General features: G+C 47.4%; 1 protein-coding gene across 1 annotated transcript in view; it reads right to left on the bottom strand.

Annotated features, from left to right (window-relative positions):
* The window catches only part of ZAN (zonadhesin), a 56,970-nt gene that overhangs the window by 5,566 nt on the left and 34,618 nt on the right, over positions 1 to 16,786 (bottom strand). The window contains exons 20-33 of the mRNA XM_089479731.1: positions 16,513 to 16,718; positions 15,090 to 15,234; positions 14,085 to 14,329; positions 13,177 to 13,341; positions 12,171 to 12,298; positions 10,479 to 10,750; positions 8,139 to 8,347; positions 6,442 to 6,586; positions 5,322 to 5,572; positions 3,643 to 3,775; positions 3,016 to 3,199; positions 1,898 to 2,059; positions 989 to 1,119; positions 34 to 233 (exon numbers count right to left, since the gene is read on the bottom strand). Coding sequence (XP_089335857.1) covers positions 34 to 233; positions 989 to 1,119; positions 1,898 to 2,059; positions 3,016 to 3,199; positions 3,643 to 3,775; positions 5,322 to 5,572; positions 6,442 to 6,586; positions 8,139 to 8,347; positions 10,479 to 10,750; positions 12,171 to 12,298; positions 13,177 to 13,341; positions 14,085 to 14,329; positions 15,090 to 15,234; positions 16,513 to 16,718 — 2,576 coding nt within the window. The remainder of the gene's footprint in view (positions 1 to 33; positions 234 to 988; positions 1,120 to 1,897; positions 2,060 to 3,015; positions 3,200 to 3,642; positions 3,776 to 5,321; positions 5,573 to 6,441; positions 6,587 to 8,138; positions 8,348 to 10,478; positions 10,751 to 12,170; positions 12,299 to 13,176; positions 13,342 to 14,084; positions 14,330 to 15,089; positions 15,235 to 16,512; positions 16,719 to 16,786) is intronic.

Here is a 16,786-nt window from a genome sequence, read left to right as displayed (position 1 = left end):
CCCAGGACTCCAGCTTTCCCCTTTGCTCCCTACCTGGTAATACTGGTCATTACTGGTGCAGCCGCACTGGTTGTAAGGCACACTGTCCAGCCCACTGAGGATGTAGCCAGGGTCGCTGGCACAGCCCTCTACGCAGGGGGCTTCGCAGTCTGAGGGGGCTGCCATGTTGGCGCAGCTTGCGGGGCAGGCGGTCATGCAAGATTGGTAAGTCGTGTGAGGCGGGCACGACACCGCTGTGAGGGGAGGAAATAAATGAATATATTTTTAAGACACCCAATTTTTTGCAAAGTTACATTACAATAGGCTTAGAACATGAATCTTAGGCTGCTGTTGCTGTTCCTATATGCCTTCAAGCTGACTGTGAGTTATGGTGACCCTTTTCTGGCATTTTCTTAACAAGGTTTAGCAATAGCAGCTTCATTTATATACTGCTTCATACTACCTAAGCAGTCTCTAAGCAGTTTACAACTGTAAGCTAATTTAAACTTGCATCAAATAAAATAAAATATTTATTTTAAAGCTTACATAAAATAAACTGTCAGTTTATTCTGAGGAGGTTTGCCACCATGGCTTTCTTCTGAGGCTGAGAGAGTATGTCTTAGTTTTCCTGTGGATGTTCTGGAAGAATTTATGAGCGTGACTTGCCCATGGTCAGTCAGTGTGTTTCCATGGCCAAGTGGGCATCCAGCCTTGCCTTCCAGAGATTACTAAACCACAAATTCCAGAATTCCATAGCACTGAGCCATGGCAGTCGAAGCGTTATCAAACTGCATTAATTCTGCAGTGTAGATGCAGCCGGTAACAATGATGTATCATTACCAACCATAAAAGTGACTTTTCCAAGCTCTAGGCCCCTTCCTTATGGGGGAAGTAGGGAACATGCAACTCTGTGGATTAGTTTTGAGCAAGGCTCCACTAGTCTTGGAGAGAGCCATAACTGAACCCTAAAGCCCCAAGAGATAGTGGAAGCAGAGGGAGCATTTCTCACCGCATCCCGTTTCCTGCCTCCACGGCCCCAGCGTTACGCCTTCCTCCTGGCAGACCTGGGCATAGGCTTCGTAGTCTTGGCACAGGAGCTCTGTATTGTTGAACAAAGCACAGAGATCGTAGACGCAGCTCCTGGCAGGATGGAGAGAGAAAGAGGGAAACAAGTCACACAGCAGCCGATCTCAGTCAACAAAGCCTCTGAGAGTCAGCCTCCTTTATTACAAAGGCTTTTCGTGCCCTGCAACCTTTCTTTCTCATCCTCTCACTAGCTGGACATTTTTAGCAGCAACAGCACTGGAAAGATGCTGAAGGAGGGCTGGAGGAACACAGAGTATTGAGTGGAGGCAGCCTGAGCTGGAAACAAGTATGATTCTGATCTGGCTGATCCTATTCTACCTGTGTGTGCTGACCTACGACAGGTAAGGGAAACAGCATCTGCCTCCAGAATCCCTTATTGAGCATTTGTGAACAGTGAAAAAGAGAGAAAAGGGGAGAGGAGATGAGCCTCGCTCACCAGTTATAAAGCAGAGATTTATATGCATGATTGCCAAAACGGAAATCATAGGAAAAGTGGAGGCTGGTCAAAGAAAACAGGTGCATCCAGACTGATGAATATTCTTTTCATGTCATTTCTTCCACTGGGATCAAGCTTTCTGTTATGGAAAGAATGCCCAGGGAAACATTTATTTCATGAACTGAGGTATACGTGTACATACATGTGAGGATTTTGGAAATGTTGCCTTGTTAGACTACAACTCCCAGAACCCTGTCTAGCCAGCCCTACAAAGGATTCTGGGATGTGTAGTTCATCCCTAGCAACACTTTCAACATCTGTGTATGTGTGGCCCCTTCCATGCAAACAGACCTTCTCATTTCTCCTGAGCCTATGGTGCCCCCCCGGCACACTCACTCTTGGAAAGTGTCAGGCGAAAGGATGCTGTGGCAAGCCGCAAAGGGCCCCTGGGGGTCTGACAAGGCCCCGCAGGCATCTGTCCCATTCACAAACATCAGTTGCTCAGGGCTGCAGTCGATTTCGAATCCTGTCTCGACCTCATCTGATGGCTCCTCGCGCCTTGCAGTGGGAAAAAGAGGAGGTGTCAGGATTCGCAAACGGAACTGGACAAGGCATAGAAGTCACACCCAGACCAGGCTACACAGCCAAGCTATGGCAAGGGTTTAATTTGTGCTAAGCTCTACTTTATATGAAGCAGTAACCAGGGAAAGGCGTCCCTCTAGAGCAGGAGTGGGTACCAAATATCGGCCTCAGTCCCCCAACATTTTGATAATTATATATATATATATATATATATATATATATATATATATTGCTGAAAAGCTGTCACCTTTTTGCTACATTTGGAGGGGGTACTGGCATGTTTTATGCTGAGAGGGAGGGAGACTTTTCCCCAAACCCCATGGTCTAAAATAGGTTGGAAATCCTTCAAAAGGTCACCCCTTTCCCCACATATGGAAGTCCTGTCTTAGGCTAAAAAGAGAGACCAATGTCCCAAACAGGAAGGAACCTCACTTCTTCTTTGGAGAAAAAGGCTTCTCCTTGGACTTCCAGGCCACAGGACCTGCCAAATGTGGCAAATCATCCAGTCCCCAAGGCCTGAAGAAGGGGAAGGCATGTGTGCCACACTCTCAGGTCCACTGGGAGGTACATTCTTGGGCACATGCCCATCCCTGCTCTACAGAAATGCTCTAGAAGAGTGATTTTCAAATGCTGGTCATACAGGTTATTTCAGACATCATCGCCCAGAATGCCTGGCCAGCTTGGCCATTCGTCAGGGATGATGGGAGCACAACTCCCAAAAACCCAGAGGAACAAAATCTGAGCGTTACTCTAGAAAGCACACCTCCATCCACAGAGTAGCCACATCTGTGGGAAAGAGGCCCCTCGTTTTCAAGGCATGGCTTTTTGGAAAACCTGGACCCCAGGTCTCTTTCTTTTATGAATGAACAGAAGCACATTGGTGCGCGCGCGCACACACACACACACACACACACACACACAGAGGGCCTGACCTGAGGCGGCTGTGGCTTCCAGCCTTCATCTCCCTTTGGACAGAGACCTGCCAGCTGTTGCCGAAGGTGTTCAGGAACCGAGTCCAGGTTCCATCTGGTTTCATATATTCATTGTTCCGTCGCCCATCGTAATTCCCACAGAGTCCACCCACGTAATCCTGGTATGTGCTGGGTAGGCTGATCTCTGGGTGGGTGAGAAAAAGAGATTGAGAGAGGAAGGAAGGAAGGAAGGAAGGAAGGAAGGAAGGAAGGAAGGCCCACCAAAAGGAGGAAATGCTGAGTTCTTTGGCTTCCAATGAAGTTTTCACTTGCTGACAAGAAGGAAGGAACCATCATAGCCTCCCTTTGGAGAGATTTCCAAAGCCACCAAGAAGGCTCTGTTCTGTCTTCTCAAATAGGTGTTAAGGTGTCACAACGCAAGTGTGCTGAGGATTTGTGGCTCCAACACACTTATGTAATCACCCACCTGGAAATATTTAGGTGCCTTGCGACAGCAGGAGAATTTGTCGAGTTCCATTTTATGGGCTAGTCTGGACTTGATCTCCAGGATCACCACAATCCCTTCCCCAAAATGGGAGAGCCCCCTCCACAACCTGCTCCACAAACCTGCAACCACATTATCCTTACCAGCAAAATCCCTGCCATCGAAAGAGACTGACAACCCAAAATCCGTTTGCAGGAGAAGTCTGCGCCCGCTCTGTGTGATTTGGAGACTCCCATCCTGGGTGGAGTAGGGAGGGGTGACTGCCAGGCCGTCCACCTGCGAGGGAAAGGGGCAGGGAGAAAAGCGCATCAAGGCACATTCATAATCAAAAAGTACAGTCAGTCCTCCACATTTGCAGCTTTGACTTTTGCGGCTTTGATGATTCAGAGATTTGATTAATAACCTCTATGTTGGTCAACAAACAAGCAAATCCCACTGATTCCATAGATCTCCTCAACTGTCATCTCGGCCTCAGAGGGAGCCATCAGGCAGACCCAGCAACATCAGGGACTGCCTGAAGGAAGAGGCCCCTCCCTCCTCAACTGTCATCTCGGCCTCAGAGGGAGCCATCAGGCAGACCCAGCAACATCAGGGACTGCCTGAAGGAAGAGGCCCCTCCCTCCTCAACTGTCATCTCGGCCTCAGAGGGAGCCATCAGGCAGACCAGCAACATCTTGGACTGCCTGAAGGACGAGGCCCCTCCCTCCTCAACTGTCATCTTGGCCTCAGAGGGAGCCATCAGGCAGACCAGCAACATCTTGGACTGCCTGAAGGACGAGGCCCCTCCCTCCTCAACTGTCATCTCGGCCTCAGAGGGAGCCATCAGGCAGACCAGCAACATCTTGGACTGCCTGAAGGACGAGGCCCCTCCCTCCTCAACTGTCATCTCGGCCTCAGAGGGAGCCATCAGGCAGACCAGCAACATCTTGGACTGCCTGAAGGACGAGGCCCCTCCCTCCTCAACTGTCATCTCGGCCTCAGAGGGAGCCATCAGGCAGACCAGCAACATCTTGGACTGCCTGAAGGAAGAGGCCCCTCCCTCCTCAACTGTCATCTCGGCCTCAGAGGGAGCCATCAGGCAGACCAGCAACATCTTGGACTGCCTGAAGGAAGAGGCCCCTCCCTCCTCAACTGTCATCTCGGCCTCAGAGGGAGCCATCAGGCAGACCAGCAACATCAGGGACTGCCTGAAGGAAGAGGCCCCTCCCTCCTCAACTGTCATCTCGGCCTCAGAGGGAGCCATCAGGCAGACCAGCAACATCAGGGACTGCCTGAAGGAAGAGGCCCCTCCCTCCTCAACTGTCATCTCGGCCTCAGAGGGAGCCATCAGGCAGACCCAGCAACATCAGGGACTGCCTGAAGGAAGAGGCCCCTCCCTCCTCAACTGTCATCTCGGCCTCAGAGGGAGCCATCAGGCAGACCAGCAACATCAGGGACTGCCTGAAGGAAGAGGCCCCTCCCTCCTCAACTGTCATCTCGGCCTCAGAGGGAGCCATCAGGCAGACCCAGCAACATCTTGGACTGCCTGAAGGACGAGGCCCCTCCCTCCTCAACTGTCATCTCGGCCTCAGAGGGAGCCTTCAGGCAGACCCAGCAACATCAGGGACTGCCTGAAGGACGAGGCCCCTCCCTCCTCAACTGTCATCTCGGCCTCTTCCGAGATGACAGTTGAGGCCTTGTATTACGGCCTTGTATTACGATTTTACTGTACACCGCTATGATCATCGCGGAATAGCGGTCTATAAATAAAACATATTATTATTATTATTATCGGCTTTAGTCAGGGATATCAGTAAGATTTAGGCTTTCCCTCCCTTCTTACCGCCATCTTGCGCTTCTGCATGAGGCTGATGCTGTGGCCATACACGGAGATGTAGACCTCGCGGAGGAAGGAGAAGCGGTGCAAGGGGAAACGGCGCCGGTTCCTGCCTGCCACGGAGAAGGGGACGAGAGACGCCGGTAGGTCTCCCAAGGTCTGGGTCAAGGCATAAGTGGACCGGCCTTGGAAGTGGTGGACAAAGTTGTCAAAAGTGCGGTAGTGCGGGTCTCCGGATATCACACACTGGTGGAATTCTGGGCAAAGACGCAAGGAAGGCGTTACAAAGGAAGGATTTAATTCTTCACTAATTTTATTCTTTAAAATGAAGCCAAAAGTAAAAAGTAATTTTAGCAATGTTCTTCCTGTTTTAATAAAGCCATAGAATCACAGAATCTTGGTGGTCGCTGGAAACACAAGGGCCACCTGGTCCAAGGAGCACACAACTAAAGCACTCCTGAGAGATGGCCATCCAACCTCTGCTCAAAGACCTGAAAAGAAGGAGAGTCTACCACTTTCTGAGGCAGACCATTCTTAGTATTAAATAGTTCTTACAATAAAAAAATAGTTCCTTCTAATGTTTAGATCGAACCTCTTTTCTTGTAGTTTGAATCCATATAGGTTTGTCTTCTCCTCTCTGGAGCAGCAGGAAACAAGCCTGTTCCCTCTTCTCCATGGCATCCCTTTAGAGACTTAAAGATAGCTCTCCTGTCACCTCTCAGTCTTCTCCAAGACAAACACCCTCTACTCCCCAAGTCATTCCTGCACACTTTTCAAAGACTAGTCATGGCTTGGGACTTACCCTATGCAAAATTTCCATGTGGCATTCGTGTAGAAATAACATACTCTGTGCAGAAAATAGTATTTCTGCAGAGGAATATTATTTTCTGCTCGGAAAATGCTGTAATTAGGAACTGACTGTGCCCAAAAAGGCATTTTTGCACAGAAAGTAGCAGAGCTGCCACTCCAGAGGGAGGGAGAGGTGTAGCCTTCAACCTGCAGCCAGTGAGGAGGGCTGCCTTTCCTGACCCCAGTCCTTGCCCAAGGGACAAGAGAACAGGGATGGACATGCTCAGGGGCCACACTTGTTCTTATGACACTGGGCACCTAGTTACGCCTGACTCACTGGTGGGTCGGCAGTAGTGGAGGCCAGTGCTGCTGAGGGTGCAGAGGGACCCAGGGAGGCACTCAAAGGTGTGGCAGGTGATGTGTCCGTTCCCGTTGCAGGTGCAGTGTTGGTGACAGTCGGTGGTCACCCACGTGTCTCCGGGCTGGAAAAGGAGAAGAGCTCTGGTTAGGAGCCACACATCATGCAGCAATGGACTGCTGAATATACCGTCTCTCGGTTTATGGGGTGACTCTGTAGTGGGTTGTGCCTGTTCTGGTTGTTGTGGCCAGAGCCCTATCGTGAATGGCTCCTACTACATTGTTGGGGGACGGTGTACCCATGGTTTTAGTAGCAGACACTCCCACTGCTCTTCCTCTTGGTATTAGAGGAGCTATACAGATTGTTGTTGTTGCTGTGTGCCTTTCAAGTCGTTTCTGACTTACAGGAACCCTAAGGCAAACATATCAGAGTTTGAAGTCGAAGGCTTTCATGGCCAGCATCCATAGTTTTCTGTGGGTTTTTCGGGCTCTGTGGCCATGTTCTAGAAGAGTTTATTCCTGACGTTTCGCCAGCATCTGTGGCATCTCTGAAGATGCCAGCCACAGATGCTGGTGAAACTTCAGGAATAAACTCTTCTAGAACATGGCCACAGAGCCCAAAAAACCCACAAAAAACCATATCAGAGTTTCTTGGAAAAAATTGTTCACAGGGGGTTTGCCTTTGCCTTCCAGAGCTGAAAGAGTGTGACTTGCCCTAGGTCACCCAGTGGGTTTCCATGGTCAAGCAGGGATTGGAAACCTGGTCTTCAGAGTCCTAATCCAACGCTCAAGCCACTACACCACACTGTCTGGCCAGGTGCTGAACTGAGATCCCTAAAGTGTTCAGCATCTGGACAGCTCCCATTATCCTCAGAGGAGCTGCTTCCACTTGGGGACCTTCCAAAGAGTCTACTGTTAAAGCTGAGAGTGGACTCACTGCCCTCCGATAGCAAAGTCACAGGCCAATCCTGGGCTGAAGGCAAAGGAAATGATGGTGGTGGTCAGAGCTAGGGGCACACTTGTGTATGCACACACAGAGACACACAAGAGGGATGTGTAAGCACACACCCACAAGAAGAGGCAGCAGGTAGGTATTCACTCAGGAGTGGTCTGCTGAGCAAATTAATTTTGGTTACTTTTAATCCATTTTGTGTACATGTAGCATCCAGATCCAGAGAAGCGCCATGCCAGCATTCTCTGAAGATGCCAGCCACAGATGCTTGGGAAATGTCAGGAACAAACTCTTCTAGAACATGGCCACATAGCCTGAAAAACCCACAAAAAAAAAACCCAGAGAATGGGTTTATATCCATGGAAGCTCATGAGAAAATAAAAACCAGTTACTCTTAAAAGTGCTGCCACATTTCATTTCTCCCTCCCCATTCCTTCCTTCCTTTTTTTATGCTGCAAGAGATTAACACGGCTACTTCTCTAAAGACCACAATTTTGCATATAAATGCTGCATGGACAATGCATCTGAGGAAGCAGACTGAAGTCTACGAAAACTCTTGCTGCCGATTTCTTTCTTTCAATTAGTCTCAAAGGTGCTACAGAGTCTTTCTATGTATGGACATCTATTTACTTTTAACTTAATCCCTGCCCCTAAACCCAAACAGACTACTTGGCCAACCTGAGAAATGGCCCCCCGTCCTGCTGCAGTTGCCCACCCTGACTTACGCTATGGTACTCGTACTGACTGTCTAGGCATCCACAGTTGCGCATGGAGACACAGCTGTCGTCGCTGAGCACGTAGCCCCGGTCGCAAGTGCAGCCCTCCACGCAGGTAGTGCGGCTCTGGCAGCTGGCCGGCGCATAGAGGTTGCAGCAGGTGGCAGGGCAAGGAGAGGCACACTCCGTGTAATGGCTGTGCAGCGGGCAGGGGAGCGCTGGAGAAGAAGGAAGGAGAGGGAGCGGTGGTCTTTAGAACTAGGTTTCCTGAGCATTGCTTTTCTATACACTGGCAAAAAGAAATACGTAAGCATGCACTGGGAGGAAAACACTGGGCCACTTCTACAGAAAGGCCCTCCAGCACTACTTAACGCAGGGGTAGGCAACCTGCGGCCAGCGGGCCGGATGCGGCCCAGCGAGGCCTTGGGACCAGCCCCAGCCTGGTCCTGCCGCCGATTGCCGCCGGGGCCTTTGGCGTCTTGTGCGAGGGGCACGGTGGGGCAAGCGTCTATAGAAGCCTCAGAAACATGCATTTATCTTAACTTTTTTTAAAAATCAGCAAATTTTTTCGCGTGTCCTCCATTTTTCATTTTAAAAGTGCCCTCCATTTGAAAATTTTGTCCTACATTTGTCCCGGTTTATTTATTTATTTAATTTTTAAAAAATTATTGAATTATTTATTTTTTGGCTTCCGCCCCCCAGTTGTCTGAGGGACAGCAACCCGGCCCCCGGCTCAAAAGGGTTGCCTACCCCTGACTTAACGCATGGTTTTTCTGCAGTCAACGACACAGGATTAAAGGAGAGCTTCCATGTAGCAATAAAACATTATTTCAATCTATGCTCCAAAACAAGCTGCAGAAATAATCCAGTTTGGGGCCACTTTAACTGCCCTGGCTCAGTGCTAGGGAATTCTGGGAACTGTCGTTTTGTGAGACATTTAGCCACCTCTTGTCAGAGAGCTCTAGTGTCACAATAAACTACAATTCCCAGGATTCCTTAGCAATGAGCCAGGGCAGTCAAAGCGGTCTCAAACTGGATTATTTCTGCAGTGTGTTTTGGACCTTAGATCTATTTCTTTGCTAGTTCCTGACATAATATTTTATGACTACACAGACACTCTCTTTTAATCCTGTCCCCAGCCAACTGCAGAAAGTCTTTGCTAAAAGCCCATTCTGTCCAGCCCTGTTCTTTGCAGCTTTAATTAAGAGCTTCCTGCTTCTGACATCTGCCTCTGCAATTGGTTCTTCCTGGCATTGGCACTGAAGCTGATAAACAGCCTGTTAATCCCACCTTGAATGGTCCCTCTTTTACCCTTTAATGCCATTTCTTTGTAACATCATTTTCTCCAAGCCCCAGGGGAAATGCGAATAAACAGTTAGGAAGGATCATGAGTGCAGCAAAGCTGTTCTTCACAAATCCCCAGAGCCAAACCCCACAAGAAACAATCAAAAAGGCTTAAGGTCACTTTTCATTAAAGGGAAAGGAGCCCTTAAAAGACTCAGTGCCATTTTGCCCTTCCACAATATGCTTTGAAAAAAGTGAGAGGACAACACACACTCAGACAAACACACAGAAGGCAATGTGTGATCTGAATGTTCTGTAATAAGTGAGTCCAATTAAAACAATCCTCAACTAAAGGGTTGGCGTGGAAGCAAACCAGGGACACTCCAATCCAAGGCTTAGAAAAATTGGGAAATAACATACTTTGGTAGGACTCAAGCTCCCAGAATCCCTCAGCTGGCATGGTCCATGGCCATGATTTCTGGAAGATTCTGGAAGCGTTAATTCAAACCCTTCACTTTGATAAGCTAAGAGTGTTTTTCATGTAAGAGAAGAAGTAGAGGGCGGGACAAGTAGAAAAGTGGAGGGAGACTCCCATATATACTATACTAAAATGTTCTTCAGCTGCCATAGAATCATAGAATCATAGAGTTGGAAGAGACCCCAAGAATGGCCCTGATCCAGTCCAACCCCATTCTGCCATCCAGGAAATCTGAATCAAAGCATCCCCGACAGATGGCCATCCAGCCTCTGTTTAAAGGCCTCCAAGGAGGGAGATTCCACTACACTCCGAGGAAGGAGTGTGTTCCACTGTTGGACAGCCCTTACTGTCTGGAAGTTCCTCTGAATGTTGAGGTGCAATCTCTTTTGCTGTAGCTTGCATCCATTGTTCCGGGTCCTAGTCTCTGGAGCAGCAGAAAACATTCTTGAGATATAGATTCTCAGGCCTATTCTGTTTGTTTGCATCATTCTTCTCTGAGTTTGTCATCATCTCCCCCCACTCCCAACTTTGGGTTCCTCCCACTCTTTTGGCGTCCCATTTGGGCCCTTCTGCAGCAGTCAACTTACGGCAGAAGGTGCTGTTTCTCCAGGAGAGGCCAGTCACGCCTTGGCTTTTACAAGCTTCCACATAGGACTGGATGATGTCGCAGAGGACTGAGGCCATGCCCTGGTACTCGCACATGTCGAAGAGGCAGTTCTGGACAAAGGGCTGTGGGTTGATGATGCCATGGCAGGGCTGGTACTTGGGCTGCAGGACCTCGAGGCACAAGGAGCGCAGACGCTCCATCTCCTCTTGGGAGCAACTGGGCTCCAGGTCCTCTCGGTCGTCCGGCTGACAGCTGTGGGTGCAAACAGAAGCAGGACCAAAGGGTCAGCAGAAGAAAATGCATTCTGAAGAGCTCCAGATTGGAAACACATCCCTGTTTTCTTTGTTTTTTTAGACAGTGTGGGATTTGCAATTTGTATTCAGGAAAGAAACATGCTCAAACTTTGCGCTGTTAGTAAAATTAAGGGGAACATGACCAGTTATAATATTTGTGGGAGCTTTCCTTTGAAAGAAGTTCCTCCTGCACTAGATCTTTTTAGCAAAGTTGAAGCTTTCCTTTTTCATGAATGGCTTCAAGTGGAATTTAAAGGATAATTCCAAACAAGCACTTAATATAGAACTGTTATTTATCAGTCATGCTCTTCTGCATGGCCAAGATTATCAAAGGTATTTGTATAATGCTTACAAAGAATGGCAGAATGGGGTTGGACTGGATGGCCCTTGTGGTCTCTTCCAACCCTGTGATTCTATGATTCAACGAAAGAAGTATCCCATACAGCAAAGGGCTCTTGCAACATTAATTAAAGGCTTCCTTCTTGACAGCTCTACCACTTTTCTTGGTTTACTGCAAGGCTGGGAGATCAGTGATCAGTTGCCTCCTAAGTGGCTTCCATCCCACACCATTTTGTTAACTTGTCTGATAGGTTTTTGGTCTGTTAAAATTATCTTACCATTATAATTTTTGAATTGTTTTAAACAGTTTAAATTTATTTTACTTGTACACTACCCTGAGATCCCATAATATAGAGCAGCATATAAATATTTTTATACATAAATATTTTTTCCCTTAGTGACAGAGGTTTCCAGCTCAATTTCCTCTCATTTCTTTCTTCTGTGTAAAAAAGGGGGGATCTGGGAGAATACACATATACATATGAAGAAAAATAGAAACTGAAGAATAAGAGGCAGTTAGGCATCAATTCATGACTAATTTCTCCAAGCAAACTGAACAGAAAATAAGAAAAGAGGCAAGGCAGGAAGTTTTAATCAAAGGCCAGATAGCCTTAAACAATTTATGGGTCTATTCTGGACAACCAGGTCATACAATTCCATTGCACTAAAGTACACAATCAAAAACCAAAAATCATCACAATGTGATTGCCAGCATGTGGCAATGGCATTGCTTGGATGCTCCATAAAAAGTGTTTGAATGAATGACATGTATTTTATATTTCATAACTTCAGCTGGTAGAGGTAGAGTCTCATCCTCACAGCTTGGAAACTGTGTTCTTCTGTGCAATGAGAACACTCACATTTAACTAACTATACGCAAGTCTAACAAATGGGTGTAATTTCAGTATGAGAATTTGGAATTTTTGGATGAGAATGTGTTCAGAACTGCAGCATTCCGTTAGGAATCAGTTCCTGCTCCCATTAATCCAGAGCCCTGGCTAAGCGCACCATTGCCCTCCCTCCTCCTCCCAGTTGCTCACCCTGGATCCGCATCTCCGGGGGCTTTCCAGCTGTTTCCAAACTGGCTGTCGTTGGTGGCCAGGTGGCCATTTGGCATCAAAAGGTCATCCTGGGTCTGGTTATTGAAGTTTCCACACATGCCACACACCTGGGATGAGAAAATGCAAGTCAAGGTCTTTTTTTTGGGGGGGGGGGGTCACATTTACTTAAACATCAGGGGATAAACATCTTTACTGTAAGAGAGTGGAATGGACTGCCTAGGAACAAGATGGCAGACTGTCCTTCTTTGCAGGCCTTTAAACAGAGGTTTATTAATGTATTATTCTGCCTTTCTCTTCGTATGGGACCCAAGGCAGCTTGCAACAAATTAAATCAGTTAAAAACCTGTTTGATGCAAAAGTTTAAAGGTCATTAAATAAAAAATTATATTAAAAACACTAAATAAAAACAGTGGAAAAACACAATAAAGCACAATAAAAGGGCAAGTCACACTCTCTCAGCCTCAGAGGAAGGCAATGGCAAACTCCCTTTGGATCACCATTAGTCGGGAATGATTTGAAAGAACACAACAACAACCAACAGAATAAAAGCAGAACACATCCCATTGCAATATTCTTTAGTCACAAAAGGTAAGAGTCAAAGGCCTGCTTCTGTCACACGGTGTGTTTCTGTAGCTGAGTGGGGATTTGAACTCAGGTCTCTTCTACAGTCCTAGTCCAATGTTCAAATTACCCCACCACAATGGCAATCTAGGCAGTCAGGATTGTGTATGTGTGTGTGCATATGTGTGTATGTGCCTTCAAGTCACTAGTCGACTTATGGCAACCCCATGAATTTCAGAGGCATTTCTTATGTAAGGAATATTCAGGAGGGGTTTTGCCAGTTCCTTCATCTGGAATAGAGCCTAACAGCATTCATTTGCAGTCTTCTATCCAAGTACTAATCTGGCCTGACCCTACTTAGCTTCCAAGATCAGATGGGATCTGGTGCCTTTGGGTATTTTGGCTGCCAAGGTTGGGACTGTACCTTGTCGAAATAAGTGCCAGGCAGCTGGATCTCCAAATGATGGTTTCCATCAAACTTCACCACCAGACCAAAATCTGTTTCCAGGACGACGTAGATGCCACTGGATGTGATAGACACACCTGGGATGCGCCCCTCCACGGGGGTCCGCACGCGCTGGCCATCAATCTGCAGTCAAAACCGATAGATGAAATGAGATGCTGCAAACCTCACTGCTTGTCTGCATTGCATTTCGAAGCTGGTGTGAAACCATTTGCCCACAACCAACATTAAAAGGGCTTTAAATAAAGTGCCATTATCATCCTTGGGTATTATTAAACGGCTATGCTTTCAAATTGCTTTTTATTCATTCAATAATCTAATTATAGTTAACTTGTATATATTTTGGGGATGCAAACTTTTACTTGTTTCTGTTTTAACTTCTGTGAACCACCTCAAGTCCCAGGACGCTTGGAATAAAGGCGGGATATAAAATAAACGATTAAACAGAGAAATAAATGGGGAGGATGGGGGCTCCAGTGCCTTTAAGAACTGCTCACAAATTCAACAGGGAAAGAGCATCTACACACGGAGGACAGATGCACCTATTGAATTTCAGCCCCACAAGGGACTGTTTCAGAGAAGAAAAAGTCCTTTCTGAAGAAGTCCTTCTTCAGCAAAATCTTTTCACCATGGCATGGATGCACATTGCACAGCCTTTCCTATGCATCTGGACCATGCCTTGGGGTCCAGTGGGAGGCACCTCGCTTTGTTTGTGGTTTCTCAGAGATATCAGCCTAGGGAGCCTGCAAAATGTTTAATAAAATAATAAAAATAATATAAATAAACAATAAAATTTGGGGTTCAGTGCTTCTGGGCTCTCTACTCACTCCACAAATGGTCTCCCTTCCTCTCCCTCACCAGCCTCTTACCAGAACACGGCGGTTTTTCTGCAAGGTGACGGTGTGCCCAGCCACCTCCACAGTCACAAGGCGGAGGTAGGAGGCTTCGGGCTGGCCGCGCTCCTCGTTTTTGGCCGTGATGTTGAAGGACGGGAGGCGAGGGTCACTGTGGCACAGGGTCACCAGGGTGTAGGTGCAGGTGCCCATGAAGGAGACCATGGTGCCATCAAAAGTGTAGTAGTGCGGGTCCCCAGCCACGTGGCAAGCGGCCACTCCTGGAGGAGGAGGAGGAAGAGGAGAGCGTTACATGTGAGATGATGGTGAAATTTATCTCCCATCTTTTTCCTAAAATAAGGACTCAAGGCAGCTTCAAAATTAAACCAAGTACAGTGCGCACACAGCATATGTGGGGTGTGCCATAAGCGGCTTTAACCTTACGTGGAAGGCAAGCCCTGTCTAAAATAATGGTATGCGCCCCACTGTGCACCCTTTGTTTTAAATGGGGATTGAGCATACACGTTTTTTCCCTTTATGTGAGGGGTGGGTGGGTCCAGAAAGGATCCCCACGTATGGGAAGGGTCCACTGTACAGTATTATTAAAATGCACACAAAGCGACATTAAAATGGAATTAAGCCAATAACAACACTAAAAACAGTTTAAAACCAACAGTTACTGATGTTGAAAAGTAGTTTAAGAAAAACTATTGAAAGCAGTACAGTTGTTGTTGCTGTTGTTTTGTGCCTTCAAGTCATTTCCGACTTATGGAGACCATAAGGCAAACCTGTGAAGTTGTAAGTGGTGGGGTTGAAAGATAGGGTTCTCCTGAGGATCTCAAGACAAGGGCAGGCTCCTGCGAGGAGGGTTTTGTGGTTGGGAATAGTGTATCACTGCTGCAGGAATCTATGGTTCACCACCAAGACCACACAAAGGTTGTCTGGATGTGGAGATCTGGGAGCTGGAGCTCACAAGAAGATGAGTTTTCCCAATAGTGGTGCCATCATCCTCCATCACTCCCAGGCTCTTCATGCCCTCACCTGTGTCCTGGCAGCCCAGCAGCCCTTCCAGGGGCCGGCATTCCTGGATGGGGCTGCAGCTCCACTCCTGGCAGGTGATGTTGTTGAGAGCGCCACAGGTGCAGCGCTGGGTGCACTCACTGTTCCCCATCCAGCTCTCTCCAACCTGAGGAAGAAGAGAACCAAAACGTCTTTCATGGGTGGCTTAGACAGGGGCACCTTTGCTTTCTGATGATTCAAAGTACACAGACTTTGTTTCATGCACAACATTATTAAAATATTGCCTTGAGGCTATACGTATGGTGTATACAAAACATATATGAATTCTGTGTTTAGACGTGGGTCCCATCTCCAAGGTTTCTCATTATGTGTGTATATGCAAATACAGGTATTCTGAAATCCAAAGCCCAAGACACTTCTGGTCCCAAGCATTTTGGATAAAAGAGACTCAACCTGTATGTCCTTTTCTCAGCATTGCAGAAGGAGGTATTTGGTGCCTGCATGCATAAAGCCCCTTGCCACCACAGAAGGCAGCTTGAAGTGCCAGAGTATGCTGCCAATACTATTTGCTGGCTGACAAAAGGGAACTGGAAGACACCCAGGAAGATGGATGTTACCCTTCCAGATCACCAGTGACCCCAGTAGGGCAATGCTGGATGCTGGCTAGCACCTCCTGATTTGGCCACCCACCGATCGATACATGGTTGTAGCAATACACACCAGTACTTGAACACTGCCTTCCTAGGGGAAGGCAGGTTTCACTAAACAAGGGGTGTGTTATGACCACATGTTGGATTCAGGGGGCAATACACTCCAGGAGGACATAGAAGCAAGGCCTCCTCTGCTCTGGCACAACCTGGGGTTAGGGAGTGCCTTCCCCATATCAGCACAATTAGCATCCATAGGTTTTTGTGGGGTTTTTGTGGGGCTATGTGGCCATGTTCTAGAAGAGTTTCTTCCTGACGTTTCGCCAGCATCTGTGGCTGGCATCAAAGATTATGAAGAAGAAGAAGAAGAAGAAACTCTTCTAGAACATGGCCACATAGCCCCCAAAAACCCCCACAAAAAACTATGGATGCCGGCCATGAAAGCCTTCGACTTCAAATTAGCATCAATGCTTGGGGCATTCCAGCATCAAGTCAAAACATGGCTCTTTATTAAAGCCTTTGAGACATAATTGACCTTATCCAAATATTCATGTGCAATAACTTGTCAAACTGTTTTATAAAAAGTTTTTGGTATATATAAATAATTTCCCATTGCTTTGGTTAAACTTATTTCATTTTTTGCCATTCCAAAATTGTATGATAGAGGGTGGAATATAACTATTTTAATAAGTATTTCCCAGTTTATTGCTTCATTCTAATAACAAGTTAATTTCAAGAAAATAAATAATGAAAGCCTTTCAAGGTGGGGAGAAAAGTGATTTCCCTCAATGTCTTACTGGATGATATTGGCCACTGGTGTCTGTACAGCCGCACTGGTCAATGGGGACGCACTGGTCTCCGCTGAGAACGCGGCCCTCGTCGCAGACGCAGCCCTCGACGCAAGGCAGGCCGGAGCAGCTGTCCTGGGAGGGGGCGTCCCTGCAGGTAGCCGGGCAGGCCGGGCCGCAGGGCACATAGGAGCTCCCGGGGGGGCAGTTTAAGGCTGGAAAGAGAGAGAGAGAGAGAGAGAGAGAGATGCATCTTTAACCAAGCAGAGGGCAAAGTGGAAGG

The sequence above is a fragment of the Sceloporus occidentalis genome, unplaced genomic scaffold, assembly GCF_023333645.1.
Source record: "Sceloporus occidentalis isolate IW3139 unplaced genomic scaffold, rSceOcc1.0.p SCAF_14, whole genome shotgun sequence".
Taxonomy (NCBI): Eukaryota; Metazoa; Chordata; class Lepidosauria; order Squamata; family Phrynosomatidae; genus Sceloporus; species Sceloporus occidentalis.
The sequence above is the reverse complement of the archived record's forward strand: the minus strand, read 5'-3'. Positions and strand labels throughout refer to the sequence as shown.